Raw genomic sequence first — 15,078 nt, 5'->3', positions numbered from 1 at the left:
AGTAAAAGTAGAAGTAATCAAAAATATAAATAATAAAGTAAAGTACAGATACCCCAAAAAACGATTTAAGTAGTACTTTAAAGTGGTTTTACTTAAGTACTCTACACCACTGCCTATTCATACCAGTATAATAGTAATAATAATTATGTAGTATTATTAATATATGCATGTATATTAAATAATTGTATTAATATTAGTATTGTTACGGTAGTTAAGTCTGCCTTCGACCTACTCATTACCACAACTATAGAATAATGACTTTACCACAATGGAATCACATGACTAAATTTGAGGGAACGCCATGGGTAGAGGAACGTTTGCGTTGAATGGTTGTTGGGACTCGCGTGGAGCCTACCTTTTATGCAAGTTATGTTTTTATTCTCAAAATCGTTATGTGTAACGTTAATGTAGCCTACTCTGGAATATTTTGTAGTATTTTATTTTAACCTGAATTTGAAGCAGATTGACTGGGTCAATTTGCAGTGTGGACTTTGCACGGACATAAACGAAGTTGTGTAAGGTTTCGTTATTGAAAAATTACTTTTTCCAGAGCCTACGCCTTTTTAACGTTACGTTGTATCCTTTCTGCAGTTGTTGAATATAGCCTATATTTAATCCGTAGTCACAAAGGCTGGAATTGGAACAGAAGGCTGGAAGTACACAGACAATCTCAAAAAGTAAGGGTGTTTTTTTGTGAGTGACGTTTCAGTTTTGAGCAGTGAGTTTCGTCAACTAGGCCTACATCAGATATGTTAATTATGATGACGACGTAGCCTCAAATTGAGACGTTCTTGCTCAGCCGATGCCAAGGATCTCAACTCCATAATTATTTAATCCACGGAGTTGAGCGCAGACTATAGAGTTTTCAAACGAATCGTTCGAGTCACTATGCAGTCAATACGTCACAATCCGTGTACCCATGTTTGTCCTCTGTTGTTGCCTGCTTTGTTTCCTGAAACCGATACCTTTTAATAAAACGTTAATAAAATACAACCACCGACTCTTTCCTTGTTGAGATTCAATTGGCACATGCGCATTCCCGAGTTGCCATTTTAGAGCAACAGCAATTAGTAACTGTTGGTGGTTGTATTTGAATAACGTTTTATTATAAGGTTTTATAACAAATATATGGATTTCTGCAAACAAGGAAAGGCACACAAGAACAGAAGACAAACATAGGTACATGGTAAAGGTTTAAGAATTTACATTTTGAAGAATCGACTGCATAGCAACTCGGGAAGGAGTCGGATGTTCATTCTAAAAACTCTAGTCTGCATTTAACTCCGTGGATGAAGTCATTGTGAAGTTGAGGTACTTGGCAAGATCAGCCCTGACCTACTAGTGGGTCGATATGACATTGGTATTACACGTTTGAAATGCATGTAGTGGCCTAGTGGATATGACATTGGTATTACATATGTGAACATGAAATTGTAATAACGAGCCTAACATGCAAAATATATTTGAATGATGGTGACTTTGTAGTCAATTACCCTATCAGCATTATACATTGAATGTTGTTTAGTAACAGTAAATACATTTAGAATAAGACACCAGATAGATATATAGGTTACACTGAGAACTGTTTTGTTTGGAGAAGTGAAGTCTACCCACAACTTTTGTTACTGTGTTTTTATTTCCATACATTTTCATTGAATTCATTCAATATAGTATAATACTAAAGTATAGTATGGTATAATACTGTGGAACATTCCACAGTTTGTAACTACACCTTATAAGGATGTCTAATCATATGAAATATTTCCTCCCAATAGTGCATTTGGTGGTCCGACGATACAGGCCCTCCGACAAGGATGCTGTGTTAACCCTGTTCTGTGATGGCATCTTGGAGCACATCAACCCTTCTTTCTACAACGCCATTAGCAACCCTGTCAATGTGGGCATCGCCCTGTTCCTTTCTATGGCTGGGTACATGCTGGGAGGTGGGTCTACTCTCTGGGCCTTGCTGTCGGCTGGAGCCTGGGTAGGTCTGGTCTACTACTGCTGCAGCCAACTGTACGCTAGCTTCGTCAGAGAGAGGCTGCGCACGGACATGCAGGACATTCCAGGATGCTACCTGAGCCACCCAGACAACTGCTTCTGGGTGGCTGAGACTGAGGTCAACGGCTGGGTTGAGATTTTAGGTATGGTGGCCGTTGTGGCCAAAAAGGTGGTGGGCGGAAGAGACGGGGAGATGAGCGGTGAACTATTCAGGATGATTGTATCGTCGAAGTGTCGTCGGACAGGACTCGGTTCCAGGATGACCCAGACCGTTATTGACTTTTGTAAAGAGCGAGGGTTCTCTAAGGTCGTCCTGGAAACCAGTTCCACCCAGACTTCTGCAGTGGCCCTGTATAAGAAACTGGGCTTCTCACACATCCTGTCACACACCAAGACGTACTCTCCTGAATGGATGACAGTTATATCCCGAGTCACCATTCTGAAGATGGAAAAAGTCTTATAGGCCTTCTCATGCTTTTGTATAGTAATTGTTAAGACGTGCAACGTTTTGGTTCTGAAGCACAGATTAGATGTCTTTGAGACAAGAATTAGATGCAATACCGTAGGCCTATATTAGTAACTAGATCGAATAAGCAAAGGTATAAATATAAAATGAAATGGTATAATGTAGCCTATTGAAATATGTTTGAAAAACATGTATTTTCCCCATTTGGGTTTCACACTTGTGAGTTGCGACCCCCGCAAAACATTCTCATGGAAGGGGGGTTGGGAAACTGCTCTCTCATTGCCACCACCAGCTAAAGCGTTATCTCCCTAATTGTCTTCCCTATGACCCATGGCTCTCCAAACTTGTTCCTGTAGGTTTTCACTCCAACCCCACTTATAACTAGCATGATTAGGGTTTATCAATCAGCTAATTATTAGAATCAGGTGCACTAGATTAGAGTTGGTGTGAAAATCTACAGGATGTAGGTAGTTCTCCAGGAACCGAATTGGAGAGCCCTACATTTATGTATATTTATATATATATATATATATGACCTATATATATATATATATATATGACCTATATGTACTCTATATACTATATGACCAATATATTCAAGGACATTCAGAGACTTATTTGTCCCCCTACACCAAACGCGATCACGACACGCAGGTTAAAATATCAAAACAAACTCTGAACCAATGACATTAATTTGGGGACAGGTCGAAAAGCATAAAAAATGTATGGCAATTTAGCTAGTATTGCTAATTTGTCCTATTTAGCTAGCTTGCTGTTGCTAGCTAATTTGTCCTGAGATATAAACATTGAGTTGTTATTTTACATAAAATGACCAACCGAATCGTTTCTAGTCATCTCTCCTCCTTCAGGCTTTATCATCTTTGAACTTATATGGTGATTGGCATCTAAACGTTCATAGTGTTACCATGACTACCGGCAAAACATTTAGTCTTTCAATCACCCACGTGGGTATAACCAATGAGGAGATGGCACGTGAGTACCTGCTTCTATAAACCAATGAGGAGATGGGAGAGGCAGGACATCCAGCGCGATCTGCGTCAGAAATAGAAAGGAGTTCTATTTTAGCCCTTGGCAAAGCAGACGCTCGTTGGCGTGCGCAAGCAGTGTGGATGCAATAATTGAATAACATGGATTTCTAAATTTCATTTTGCAACGCTCGCGCACGCGATGTGTCCGGTCTGGTCAGCATGTGAGAGTCTTTAGGTGCCTTTTGGCAAGCAGGCTGTCATGTGCCTTTTACTTAGGAGTGGATTCTGTCTGGCCACTCTACCATAAATGCCTGATTGGTAGAGTGCTGCAGAGTCCTTCTGGAAGGTTTTCCCATCTCGAGGAACTCTGAGTGACCATTGGGTTCTTGGTCACCTCCTTGACCAAGGCCCTTCTCCCCTGATTGCTCAGTTTGGCCAGGCGACCAGCTCTAGGAAGAGTCTTGGTGGTTCCAAACTTCTTCCATTTAATAATGATGGACGCCACTGTGTTCTTGGGGACCTTCAATGCTGCAAAATTGTTTTGGTACTCTTCCCCAGATCTGTGCCTCGACACAATCCTGTCTCAGAGGTCTACGGACAATTCCTTCGACCTCATGGCTTGGTTTTTGCTCTGACATGCACTGTTAGCTGTGGGACCTTATATAGACAGGTGTGTGCCTTTCCAAATCATGTCCAATCAATTGAATTTACCACAAGTGGACTCCAATCAAGTTGTAAAAACAGGATACACCTGAGTTCTATTTCGAGTCTCATAGCAAACGGTCTGAATACTTACGTAAATAAGGTATTTCTGTTTTATAGTTTTAATACATTTGCAAAAATTTCTATAAACCTGTTTTCACTTTGACATTATGGGGTATTGTGTGTAGATTGATGAGGAACGGAGCAAAGTACAGAGATCCTTGATGAAAACCTGTTACAGAGTGTTCAGGACCTTAGACTTGGGTGAAGGTTCACCTTCCAACAGAACAATGACCCAAAGCACACAACAAAGAGAAACACGGGAGTGGCTTCAGGACAAGTCTCTGAATGTCATTAAATGTTCTCCTCATCCAAAATGACAGAGCTTGAGAGGATCTGCAGAGAAGAATGGGAGAAACTTCCCAAATACAGGTGTGCCAAGCTTCTAGTGTCATACCTAAGAAGATTCAAGGCTGTAATCGCTGCCAACAGTGCTTCAACAAAGTACTTAGTAAATGTGATATTTAATTTATTGATTTTAAATACATTTTTATAAATTTGCCAACATTTCTAAAAACCTGTTTATGTGTAGATTGACGAGGGGAAAAATGTTTTAATCCATTCTAGAATAAGGCTGTAATGTAACACAATGTGGGAAAAGTAAAAGAGGTCTGAATGCTTTTCGAATGCACCGTTTACTCTCAGAACAGCCTCAATTCGTTGGGGCATGGACTCTACAAGGGTTCGAAAGCGTTCCACGGAGATGCTGGACCATGTTGACTCCAATGCTTCCCACACTTGTGTCAAGTTCAAATCAAATTTATTTATATAGCCCTGCGTACATCAGCTGATATCTCAAAGTGCTGTACAGAAACCCAGCCTAAAACCCCAAACAGCAAGTAATGCAGGTGTAGAAGTTGGCTGAATATCCTTTGGGTGGTGGACCATTCTTGACACATACAGGAAACTGTTGAGTTTGAAAAACCTATCAGCGTTGCAGTCCTTGACACAGTTAAACCGCTGTACCTGGCACCTTCTACCATACGAACACGCTTACATTTTTTGTCTTGCCCATTCACCCTCTGAATGGCACACATACTTGTACACAATCCATGCCTCAATTATCTCAAGGCTTAAAAATCCTCCTTAATTCCTGCAGTCAAATGACCTAGTGACTCATGGGTGGAATGTATTTTTCATAATTGAACATTATTTGAAGTGTTTCTATGTCAAACAATTTTGTTAAATTTCAGTCTTCTGTGATGTATATACAGTGTAATATTGTGCTGCAAACAGGAAATGGAATACATTTCAACTCTATATCTGACATGGTACAGGTGTATTTTGTTAAAGCCCGTAACCATGAGTGTGAGGTGCATACATTTCAACTCTATATCTGACATGGTACAGGTGTATTTTTTTAAAGCCCATAACCACGTGTGTGAGGTGTATACTTTGGTGTCAAGGTAGATTTGTTTAAGACTACCAATAATCACTGTTTGTGACCCTGGTTTAGCCCATTGCAGTAAAAAATGTACCTGTCTCCGGTCTAAGACACTGCATCTCAGTGCAAGAGGCGTCACTACATACTGGTTCACTACATACTGGTTCGATTCCAGGCTGTGATTAGGAGTCCCATAGGGTGGGCCTAGCGTCGTCCGGGGTTTTGCCGGGGTCATTGTTAATAACAATTTATTCTTAATCTTCTTGCCTAGTTAAATAAAGGTTCAATGTAAAACATTTAAATAGTATGTTGTCAGTCTTGTCCCGTGTGCCTGAAGCCAATGCCAGCCAGATCACAATCTTGGTTTTAATGTCATCATCATCATTCACCAAAGAAGCCTAATTGAATCATAAATCACACAAAATTTGTGTTTTCTTGCTGTTGTTGGCAAGACTAGTCGTTAATTGAAACATGAAGTTTGAAGTACCCACCATAAATTTAAGCTTGAATGTATTGTTTGTCTAATAGTGAGACAGATTTTTCTCTCTGTTCGGCACTAACAGATTCTGGTGTATTACGAAGACTCACGGAGGGGTACTCAGTTTTCTCTGCTCTATATATAGTAGGCATTCATCATTTGACGCATATGGGAAACAATGGGAACTAATGGCTAGTCATTATAATAATTTTTAATAACTAATTTATTAACATTAATAAATTCAACAGTAATGTACAGGTTAAAGGAAATAATAAACAAAATAAAGGAAACACCAAGTGTCTTATAGGGCGTGGGGCAACCACGAGTTGCAAGAACAGCTTCAATGCACCTTGGCATTGATTCTACAAGTGTACACCATTCTCCCACGAGAAATTTGGTGTTTTGTTTATGGTGGTGGAAAATGCTGTCGCACGTCTTGCAGAATCTCCCATAATTGTTCAATTGGGTTGAGATCTGGTAACTGAGACACACACACACTTTAAACCCCCTATGCTCCTCTGAGACCCCTCTTTCAAAGTCACCGAGATCTCTTTGTATAGCCATGGTACCTGAAATAATGGGCAACTGGGCATGTTTACACTTGATCCAAAGCATGATGGGATGTTAATTGCTTCATTAACTCAGGAACCACACCTGTGTGGAAGCACCTGCTTTCAATATACTTTGTATCCCTTAATTACTCAAGTGTTTACTTTATTTTGGCAGTTCCCTGAACTATTAAAATCAAAAAGTAATATTCACACAAACTATCAAAATGCAAAAAGCAGAATAAAATGGATAACTTTGATAGTTTTACCTAAAAATATACTGAAGGATTCCAGTACATAAATATGTAGTCCTTGGTGTTTACGTAGTTCCTTCATATCTGAGCATTGTTTCAAAAAACAACTATGACTATCAAACTGATATACAGTGAATATATTTAATCTGATTTCAAATGGGATCAAGGATTCTGACTGGACCGTCAGAATCAGCAGTATCAGCACAGAGACCAAGGTATTGTAGACTCTCTGGTTCTCCTCTCCGTGCCTGTCTTCATCTCATCCTAAATGAGTATGGAACACATTTTAAGGGTCATTCGATTGAAGGTGCATGGTCAAAAAAACAAGACAATGGAAGTGATAATGCACAGACTGCTGACACTTACTGTTTTAATACACATGGATATGTGGTAGACGGCAGAGTTCTATCTCATTTCACAGGCGTCTCAAGAGTATGAGTGCTAATCAAGAATCAGCCCCCCCTGTCCATAATCTGATTTAATTTAATCTGATTTACCAGTCAAAACTGATCCAAGGTTAGCACTCCTGTGCAGTATATACTCTGAGACACATTTTGAATAGGGGTCTAGACAGGGTTGTGCTACCACATTTGGAGCCCCAGGGCACCGACCTCCGATTTCTTTTTGTTTGTTGTTGTGGAAATCAGCTAAAGTACTGCATTTCACCACATTTTGCCATGGTGCAGAGAGAAAACTGTAGTTTTATAATGGTATTCTATACATTTTGCCATGGTGCAGAGGGAAAACTGTAGTTTTATAATGCTATTCTACACATTTTGTCATGGTGCAGAGAGAAAACTGGAGTTTTATAATGCTATTCTACACATTTTGACATGGTGCAGAGAGAAAACTGTAGTCTTATAATGCTATTCTACACATTTTGCCATGGTGCAGAGAGAAAACTGTAGTTTTATAATGCTATTCTACACATTTTTTGAAAACATGCTATTCTACACATTTTGACATGGTACAGAGAGAAAACTGTAGTCTTATAATGCTATTCTACACATTTTGCCATGGTGCAGAGAGAAAACTGTAGTTTTATAATGCTATTCTACACATTTTGCCATGGTGCAAAGAGAAAACTGCAGTTTTATAATGCTATTCTACACATTTTGCCATGGTGCAGAGAGAAAACTGTAGTTTTATAATGCTATTCTACACATTTTGACATGTTGCAGAGAGAAAACTGTAGTCTTATAATGCTATTCTACACATTTTGCCATGGTGCAGAGAGAAAACTAGTTTTATAATGCTATTCTACACATTTTGCCATGGTGCAGAGAGAAAACTGTAGTTTTATAATGCTATTCTACACATTTTGCCATGGTGCAGAGAGAAAACTGCAGTCTTATAATGCTATTCTACACGCTTTGTCATGAGGCTAAGTGAAAATGTTGCCGTTTTAAAGCTAATTTCCTGCAATTCTACACCTCCCAGGGTTGTGGGCCCCTTGGAGGTCGGGGCCTGAGTGCTTATGCAATAGTAGAGGAGATTTGTCTTGATTGTGTCATGCTTGACTACATTATTATGGGGAGATTACAGCAATTAAGCTGGGCAGTGTTGGTTACAGGCACAATAAGACTATGTGAATTAGACCTGGGTTCAAATACTATTTGAAATCATTGCAAATACTTCAGCTGTGCTTGATTGAGTTTGCAAACCCCGCCCACCTGGCACTCCAGGCAGATCTAAGCAAATGTTGAAAGTATTTTAAGACTTCAAATAGCATTTGAACCCAGGTGTGATGTGAAAGTGGTTAACGTACACAGCATAGCCAGTCCTCTTGCTCCACAGTGGCTAACACTGCCTCATTCACTCTATGATAGAGCTGTTCTCCCTCTGGTGTCTGAAAGGTGAAGAGTCCCTCTCCAGTGTCACACATCCTGGGGAAAATACAGTTTACCATTCATTCTGTGAATGGCCTATGAAAAATTAATTTGGTACAGACTCCCAATAGTTACTTACACTTTCAAAAAACGATCATAAATAAACATTAGCAAATATTTCTAAGCATTACAATCCACAAGAATTATAAAGCATATAATTGCTTATTCACTAAAGATATTATTTTGTGTAATCCAGCAATGTTTCATAATCTTAAATAACACTTTCACTTTCTCTTGAGGACCTCTGACTGGTCAATGGGCTGGATCGGTATCAACCATCTTACTTTCACCTATTAAGTCATTTCAGATCAGCTGTTTCAGAGCAGTGGTCACTGGTAATGGAGTAGAGCAGAGTGAAGTCCATTGGAGGTTTGGGCTTTTTCCAAATGATCTCTCCTTCTTCCTAAGTATGCACTAATCACTTCTCTTCAATGATTAGAAATTAAATGACTGGTATAGTAAATATATCTATTCCCAGTAGCCCATGTCCAAAGAGTCCCAGGACAGGGTATGAACCCTGCATCAATCCTACCCCTAGCAGTATACTGTACACACCTCTTGGTCTATGAGGTCACTTATGTATTTAGATGTATGATGTACGGCTCAACATAGAGTATCCAATAGGAAGACAGCTACAAACTATGTTGACTTGGTTATACAGTATATACATTACATTGGTTAATAAAATTCTTATGATGTGGTTTTATACCCAGATCCTCACCTCCCAGCTTCAAATGTGAACCAGTTTTGACCCCGACCGTAACGGCGAAGTGACCGCAGTGGCCAGGATGTGATTTTGAGACCAGGGTTCTGGGTGTCCCACAGCAAGAGAGTGTCACAAGTGATCTGTAGATTACATTCCCCACTGAAATCCATACACTGTGATGGCTTCATGAACACGTGGAACTGCTCTGGAAAAGAGAACAGAATACATTGATAAGCCAGAGACAAGGTGCGATATGTGATATTTATTTTGGTAGTTTAAACTAATTAAATTGAACAATGTTACTTACATTATGTAATTTATAGTTTCAAAATGTGGTTAAATATTTAGAGCTCCTATGAATGTGAGTGCTTTTTTTCTCTTTTCGAGCCCCGTCCCTCAGCTTTATGTCACGCCAAGTGTAGTCGGCTTGTTGTTTTTCAGATGAAAGATTGGGCCTTTAAAGCATGTTGCTCATATTTTTTGACCCATTTATTTAAAGCATTTGATCAGTATAGTAGCTTGTGTCATTGCTGGAGTATTATACGAACGTGGTCTATACCTCTGTGATCTCGATGTAGGCTCATGTTAAATAGGACTGGCTCCTCCAAGGGCAGGTCAGTAATTTTAGTCTCCAGACATTCCATTTGTAGCACATTGCACCATTCTTTGGCGTCCAACTCTGTTGAGAGTTGTTGAACGAAACGCTTTTAGAATGTGTTATACTTGTAAATCATTTCAATTTGTAGTTAGTTGTGTTGACAAAATAAATTAGTTCAATTCAGTTCAATTCAATACAACATTAAGTTGATGTTTCCCCAGACTCACCTGAATCACATGCAAAAACCTTTGGTGAGTCATCATTGAATGTCAGAACCACAGCGTGTTTCTTTTTATCCCGTGGGGGTCTGGTAACATTTCTTATTTTTGTGAGGTCTGTCACCTGAAAGAATATAGGACACATGACACAATATTGGCCCAGTTTGTTGCTCCCTAAAGTGGCCTTCAATAATAACACTTTCATTATATAACAACAACCCTTCAACCAACACAGTCTTTATCAGATTGTTGAAACTATAGAATTACCCATAGAACGTTTAATAGGATCTCTGTGGTTGAAACATAGTCATTTCATCTCTACAAAGCCACAAAGTTATATGTCAATTTAAGCTCACGGCAAACAAACAGTGAGCAAATCTTCTTTATACTTCTAAATATATATCTCTTCTCATTTTGTTATCGAGACCATGTGGTACATTTGAGTGTGCAATGACTCTCATTTTCACAAATCAACAAAATAACCACAACTCTCGATGTTATTGATAATCATGGGGGGGGGGGGGTACACCACTCCAGGATTTCAGTTTGATTGCTTACTTTCTGGTGACATTGGCAGTTAGCCGCCTGTTCATTTGAGAACCTCTCCAATCTCTTGGGTCCTTTACTGGAGTCTCTTCTTAGAACAAGCCAGAACCTCCGATAGATCTGGACAAAAGAGAGAATGATTGAGAAAAGAGTTCATCCACGTTGGGTCCAATGACTTGGTCTGAGGCTGGTTTGAAAACAGGCACTTACCCATAAATGCTTGCTGCGAAAATACACATATCCCTGTTTAACAATGTCATTAAAATACAAATCCATTGCTTGAACCCACCATCAGACAGTCGCTTGGGAGAAACTGGCACACAGAAGTCCCTTTGCTCTCTCTTTATCATGTGTCTCCTCCCGTCTCTGATTTGACAATACAACGCAGTGTAACGCAGGAGTAACGCTATAGCCCAATGCTCATGGGTCTATTATGGGACTGGTCTCCTTGTGATGTAGATAGTATGGGTGAGGCAGTTGGGGTGGGGGGGGCAGACGAGGGAGAGAGTGAGAGAGGGGGAGAGAGAGTGAGAGACAGTGAGTCTGAAGTTTATATTCGGTAGGGAAGGATCTCGTCCAAAGAACCAGGATTCTCACAGGACCTCTACTTAGTAGCCTGTCAACCTTGAGACTTAAATATAAACACAAATAAATATATCCTCGATCAAACCCTGTCTCTGCCTGTTTTCCTATTTAAGTGAATCGTGTTAGAAGCAACTCTTCCAACCGTTACTACGGTACACTCTAGCCTCCTTCATTTCAACTCTGGACCTAGAAGCCAGTTCCACTGCTGTTTATTATTATTATTATTATTATTATTATTATTATTATTTCCCCCTAACCCTACCACCCCTCCCTTAATTGGAGTAAACGGATGGACAACAACATCTAGGCTTCTACTTCCAGCTTATACATACTATATTCATATTACGGACACAGTATATTTTACATTAGTTATCTTTTGTTTGTTTTTAGTCCAATCCTTCAGCTACCCTCAACCCCTCCCATCTATCTCTGAAGACCATCTCGTTTTCTATTTGCCATATATTTTTCAACTGTGCTGTGATGTTTCACAAAAGTTCTGAACCTTTCTATTCTCATAGTTTCTACATTTCAACATTGTAATTTAAAGAAACATTTTTTTCTAAGAGTATTATATTATCGATCGATTAACTTTCAGATGACCCAACAGCGCTATTTGTAGAGTTAACTCCAGGTAAATCTTGCAATTCTTCAGCCATTCCTGAACGTGCGACCAAAAACAAGCTACATTTGGACAGTACCAAAACAAATTATCTAGTGATTCTGTCTCTTTATAGCAAAATCTGCAGAGCTGTGATGGTTGTATCCCCCATATATACAGTTGCAGTCAAAAGTTTGGACACACCTACTCACCTCCAAGCTGTTTAAGGGCTATTTGACAAAGAAGGAGAGTGATGGAGTGCTGCATCAGATGACCTGGCCTCCACAATCACCGACATCAACCCAATTGAGATGGTTTGGGATGAGTTGGACCACAGAGTGAAGGATTAACAGCCAACAAGTGCTCAGCATATGTGGGAACTCCTTCAAGGCTGTTGGAATAGCATTCCTCTTGAAGCTGGTTGAGAGAATGCCAAGAGTGTGCAAAGCTGTCATCAAGATAAAGGGTGGCTACTTTGAAGAATCTCAAATATAAAATATATTAAGATTTGTTTAACACTTTTTTTTTTACTACATGATTCCATATGTGTTATTTCATAGTTTTGATGTCTTCACTATTATTGTACAATGTAGAAAATAGTACAAATAAAGAAAAACCCTTGAATGAGTAGGTGTGTCAAAATTTTTGACTGGTACTATATATAAGAATTTTGCATAATCATTTAAATTGAAAAACTGTGTCCCCACTGCCTTTTTCCATTGTTCTCCTCCAGTCAGGGACCGATTTAGACCTGGGCCACCAATTCATTATCAGGTAGAACAGAAAAACATCATGTTCCAGACCTCATAGGGTAACAACCTATTCAGCCCTTTCCCGAACAGGATTACACCTAATGCAGACTTCGACTATGATCTAATATGTTATCCTTGTTTTGAACAGGATTACCCCTAATGCAGACTTCGACTATGATCTAATATGTTATCCTTGTTTTGAACAGGATTACCCCTAATGCAGACTTCGACTATGATCTAATATGTTATCCTTGTTTTGAACAGGATTACCCCTAATGCAGACTTCGACTATGATCTAATATGTTATCCTTGTTTTGAACAGGATTACCCAGACTTAATGATCTAATATGTTATCCTTGTTTTGACTAATGCAGACTATGATCTAATATGTTATCCTTGTTTTGAACAGGATTACCCCTAATGCAGACTTGCATGATCTAATATGTTATCCTTGTTTTGAACAGGACTAATGCAGATCTAATGATCTAATATGTTATCCTTGTTTTGAACAGGATTACCCCTAATGCAGACTTCAGGACTATGATCTAATATGTTATCCTTGTTTTGAACAGGATTACCCCTAATGCAGACTTCAGACTATGATCTAATATGTTATCCTTGTTTTGAACAGGATTACCCCTAATGCAGACTTCGACTATGATCTAATATGTTATCCTTGTTTTGAACAGGATTACACCTAATGCAGACTTCGACTATGATCTAATCCTTGTTTTATGTTATCCTTGTTTTGAACAGGATTACACCTAATGCAGACTTCGACTATGATCTAATATGTTATCCTTGTTTTGAACAGGATTACCCCTAATGCAGACTTCGACTATGATCTAATATGTTATCCTTGTTTTGAACAGGATTACCCTAATGCAGACTTCGACTATGATCTAATATGTTATCCTTGTTTTGAACAGGATTACCCCTAATGCAGACTTCGACTATGATCTAATATGTTATCCTTGTTTTGAACAGGATTACCCCTAATGCAGACTTCGACTATGATCTAATATGTTATCCTTGTTTTGAACAGGATTACCCCTAATGCAGACTTCGACTATGATCTAATATGTTATCCTTGTTTTGAACAGGATTACCCCTAATGCAGACTTCGACTATGATCTAATATGTTATCCTTGTTTTGAACAGGATTACCTTCGACTATGATCTAATAATGCAGACTTCGACTTATGATCTAATATGTTATCCTTGTTTTGAACAGGATTTAATGCAGACCGACTATGATCTAAATGTTATCCTTGTTTTGCAGACTAATGCAGACTATGATCTAATATGTTATCCTTGTTTTGAACAGGATTACCCCTAATGCAGACTTCGACTATGATCTAATATGTTATCCTTGTTTTGAACAGGATTACCCCTAATGCAGACTTCGACTATGATCTAATATGTTATCCTTGTTTTGAACAGGATTACCCCTAATGCAGACTTCGACTATGATCTAATATGTTATCCTTGTTTTACACACACAGTCATCCATACAATAGATATTTTCAGACCACATGTCATTCCAACTCGCCAATGAAATGAGAAAATAAACTCTGCACATTCCTTTACACATGCTTGAAATGAGTGAATGAGGACTATCAATGCAGTATTACTTATAGTTATTCTAAAAACAGCCCATTATACTCAGGCATATGTCTATGGGGCGTGAGGTTCACAAAGTCCTATTTAGTAAGGCAGGGTCATCAATTGCTAAGGCTAATTCAAGACCTGTGGCCTCTTGCTACCACTACTGCCAACGTCAGCTAACTGCGGGAAACATTTACACACATACCGATGACACGGGCAGTCGTGTGACGTGTATAAACAGCATTGATACCATGCACTCAACAACTCTTAAAATATAGACTTTTCAGTCTGACTTTAAACAAACTATAACTTATAAAGGCCTTATGAAGCTTCATAGTCCTTTATAAGGCCTACATAGATGCTTCACAAATCATTTATTAGGACAATGAACATACAAATCATTAAAATCCAGACAGGAAATATTTACACAAGAAGCAATCTAATATCACACAGTCAAAACTCTCCGTCGTTTAGTAAAGTTCACCATTCTGCGATTCTCTGTATATGAACCCAAGCTTAGCAAAGCCCGGATATATGATATTAAAACTTGAAACTAAGAACGGATAGTTTACATCTGTTAATCAATTATTTGTATGGCATCTACGTAGGCTTTATAAAGGGCTTATGAAGTTTTTATCTAGCTGAAATGTATGCACAATGATGATGGGAACACATCATAGGCTAAATTAATTAAAA

At 38.9% G+C, this 15,078-nt stretch overlaps 2 protein-coding genes across 3 annotated transcripts; one reads left to right on the top strand and one right to left on the bottom strand.

The window, feature by feature from the left end:
* Positions 1-275: 275 nt before the first annotated feature.
* nat8l2 (N-acetyltransferase 8-like 2) lies at positions 276-3,008 on the top strand. 2 transcript variants are annotated; one of them, XM_064967559.1, is made up of 3 exons: positions 276-362; positions 592-677; positions 1,776-3,008. In XM_064967559.1, coding segments are annotated over exons 2-3 (690 nt in total). In that variant the 5' UTR covers positions 276-362; positions 592-676; the 3' UTR covers positions 2,465-3,008. The 2 variants fall into 2 exon arrangements, with proteins under 2 accessions (XP_064823631.1, XP_064823630.1); XM_064967558.1 differs by having other exon boundaries at positions 294-677.
* Positions 3,009-6,328: 3,320 nt separating this feature from the next.
* LOC135540996 (docking protein 5-like) lies at positions 6,329-11,202 on the bottom strand. The gene is made up of 7 exons (XM_064967145.1): positions 11,050-11,202; positions 10,852-10,959; positions 10,303-10,417; positions 10,037-10,156; positions 9,493-9,682; positions 8,651-8,768; positions 6,329-7,146 (listed from the first exon to the last, which is right to left on the bottom strand). The coding sequence occupies exons 1-7, from the start codon at positions 11,113-11,115 to the stop codon at positions 7,081-7,083; spliced, it is 783 nt and encodes a 260-aa protein (XP_064823217.1). The 5' UTR covers positions 11,116-11,202; the 3' UTR covers positions 6,329-7,080.
* Between the last annotated feature and the right edge of the window lie 3,876 nt (positions 11,203-15,078).

This window comes from Oncorhynchus masou, chromosome 6, assembly GCF_036934945.1.
Source record: "Oncorhynchus masou masou isolate Uvic2021 chromosome 6, UVic_Omas_1.1, whole genome shotgun sequence".
NCBI classification, from domain to species: Eukaryota; Metazoa; Chordata; class Actinopteri; order Salmoniformes; family Salmonidae; genus Oncorhynchus; species Oncorhynchus masou.
The sequence above is the reverse complement of the archived record's forward strand: the minus strand, read 5'-3'. Positions and strand labels throughout refer to the sequence as shown.

What these genes read in the sequence shown, in the direction of transcription:
- LOC135540996 (XM_064967145.1), bottom strand. Translation starts at nt 11,115, where the DNA reads ATGGATTTGTATTTTAATGACATTGTTAAACAGGGATATGTGTATTTT. An exon ending in ACTGCCAATGTCACCAGAAA is followed by an intron (nt 10,418 to 10,851) that starts GTAAGCAATCAA and finishes ATATTCTTTCAG; the next exon opens with GTGACAGACCTCACAAAAAT. An exon ending in GGTTTTTGCATGTGATTCAG is followed by an intron (nt 10,157 to 10,302) that starts GTGAGTCTGGGG and finishes AACTCTCAACAG; the next exon opens with AGTTGGACGCCAAAGAATGG.